Source organism: Mytilus edulis, chromosome 13, assembly GCF_963676685.1.
Source record: "Mytilus edulis chromosome 13, xbMytEdul2.2, whole genome shotgun sequence".
Classification (NCBI taxonomy): domain Eukaryota; kingdom Metazoa; phylum Mollusca; class Bivalvia; order Mytilida; family Mytilidae; genus Mytilus; species Mytilus edulis.
In genome coordinates, this window is record NC_092356.1 from 18,286,818 (window position 1) to 18,289,756 (window position 2,939).

At 29.8% G+C, this 2,939-nt stretch overlaps 1 protein-coding gene across 1 annotated transcript; it reads left to right on the forward strand.

The window, feature by feature from the left end:
* Positions 1-954, forward strand: LOC139500142 (E3 ubiquitin-protein ligase TRIM38-like). Its single transcript, XM_071288880.1, has one exon. It carries the CDS (start codon positions 1-3, stop codon positions 952-954), a length of 954 nt encoding a protein of 317 aa, XP_071144981.1.
* Positions 955-2,939: the final 1,985 nt, after the last annotated feature.

A 2,939-nucleotide genomic window follows, 5' to 3' on the forward strand; every position in this document is an offset into this window, starting at 1 on the left:
ATGGCACAAGCGGCTTCAAAGACATGTGAAATCTGTGTAAGTGCACCCGGTTCATGGTATTGTTTAGACTGCGAACAGCTTTATTGCGAAAATTGTAAAATATTACATGCAAGACAGAAACTGTCTACAAATCATCAGTTTGAGAAAGCTTCGGATTTCATTCCGGAAGTGAAATCTAAATGTACTGATCACAATGAGGACTTCACTTTCGTTTGTTTAGCTTGTGATGTTACTGTTTGTGTATATTGTGTAACCGAGAAACATAACGGACATAAACTGTCTCATCTCAAAGACATCATCGTACAACTTAAAAGCAAATTCGAAGAGGATATTTCAACGAAAATAAACAAAGCGAGGGGTAATGTTTACAGGTTGGAACACAACCTTTCAGCATTTAATGGTCAAGTCGAAACTGTCATCAAATCAATAACAGAAGAAGGTAACAAACTAAAATCCATGATTGATCGGTGTACTGCTAAAAGAATTGCATCCCTTCAAGAAAAGGCTCGATATGAAAGCAAGCGATTGTCAGCCATACTTTCTGATCATAAAATTGCTGTAGAAAATGCAAACGCTTTAAACAATAGGAAAATAAGTATTGAGGAGCAAAGTCGAATTGATGGGAGTTTGATAAAGATGTTGAAAACCCTGAATGAAGGTATCGATGAACTCGGTGTTTCCCTTCCGGAATTTCCATCAGCTACCTACACCCCAAAGGTAGTCAATGAAAATGACATTTCACAACTCCTAGGGACATATCAATTATGTGAAACTAAAACAGGGACAGAAAAAAAAAGTGAAACAATATTGTCTAGTCGTGCACGCGAACCAACTTTTGAATGCCCGAAATGTGGAGCACGGAAGAAAAAATGTGTTAATGGACGTTATGAAAGACAAAGTTTTACACGCTGTCACAGGTGTAAATGGTCAATTACAGCGATTGGCAATGAATGACCTAGAAGTCATTTCGACTTATTTAGAAAACAAAAATTGTTGTGCTGAACAATGTATGTTCATTAGTTTAAACATATTTTATTGTTCAAAATGACAAAAGGATCCGACACAAGTTTTACAACTTAGTAACGTCTTCTCCAAAACAAATACAAAATATACACATTAATTAATGAACACATCAAATATTTCATACTAACAAATAATTTAAGAATAAAGACATGAAAACAAAAGGAAACTTTTTGAAGCGAATCAATGGATTTTAATCGAGTGCATCCTTTTACAGTATAAATACGACACAAACACACCGAATAGTTAGTGGAATTACCTATGCGCAAATTTTGTTCTTGTGGACATAACTTAAATAAGTGTGTGTGTTTTTCTCATAATAAAGCGTGGGATCTTAATATATTATCCAAGTTTTCGAAAAGGATGTCAGCTGCACACTGGTAAGTATAGATTTGAAACTTATTCTTATATTCTTTCGTTAAAATCCATTGAATCGTTATTGATAACAAAACTTAACAGTAAATATTCATCAAATATTCATCAAGATCATTCGATTATTGTCATTACATGTATATAGAAATATCTTTAATTTCATGTGTTGTAAGCAGAATTAAGGTTGTCAATGCAGAGAAAAACGTTTGGTATTTTTTATATACCTTTGAACAGATAAACAAATAATATCATTTTCTTCAGTACGTAAAGCATCATCGCCAAATAATAATAAATCGATAGTAATATTTACATTAAAAACATTAATTTCGTTAAACATCAGATTTCATTGATGATGTACATGCTGATTAACATGTCATGTGACTGTATATTTCATCCCTAATAATGTTATCTGTGAGTTCTGAAATAAATATATCAGGTCAATTGTCGTAAAAAAAGAAGATGTGGTATGATTGCCAATATGACAACATTCCACAAGAGACCAAAATGACACACACATTAAAAACTATAGGTCACCGTACGGCCTTCAACAATGAGCAAAGTCCATACCGCATAGTCAGCGGTATGGGCTTAGCTCATGTTCTTGTATCAAAAAGATATAATGTATGGCAAGCCGTTTTACTATTCATTCTTACTTCAAGATATCTCATAAACTTTGAAAGATATCTAGCTTTTAACCAGGTTTAATCCACCATTTTCTACATAATAGAATGCCTGTAACAAGCTAGTCAGGAGTAATGCAGTTGATGTCTTTTCGTTTGATGTGTTTAAGCTTTTGATTTTGCCATTTGATTAGGGACTTTCCGTTTTGGATTTTCCACGGAGTTCAGTTTTTTTGTGATTTTACTTTTTATTAAGTTTATAAGATATCGTATATAGTTTAAAATGGGTTAAGTGGTATCTTATATAGTTTATAAGTATCTTATTAATTTTCCTAAGGAATATGGAAGTTTGAATATCTTATAAACTATATAAGATATCTTCTAAAGTATATAGAATATCTTATATAAAAATAAATAAAAAGATATCTAAAAAAAACTTTAGGAGTTATCTTATAAATTATATCAGATATAAGATATCTTATATATATATTAGATATCTAAAAAAAAAACCAGATGATATAAGATATTTTATATAGTACTTAAGATGTCTGATATAGTGTATAGTATATTAGAATATATGATATTGTGTATAATATATCGTTTTTAGTTTATAAGATATCATATATAGTGTATAGGATATTAGAATATATGATATTTTATATAATATATCGTTTTTAGTTTATAAGAATTCATATATAGTTTATAAGATATTTTATTAACTAAATAAGATAACGGATAAACTATATCAGATATCGAATAAACTATATCAGATATCGTATTAACTGCATAAGATGTCGTATTAACTGTATAAAATATCTTTTAAAGTATATAAGATAACTTATACGGAAAAGATTCTCATAAACTTTATAAGATATCTTATGAATAATTTAAGATATATTATTAATTATTTTAGATATCTTTTGAATT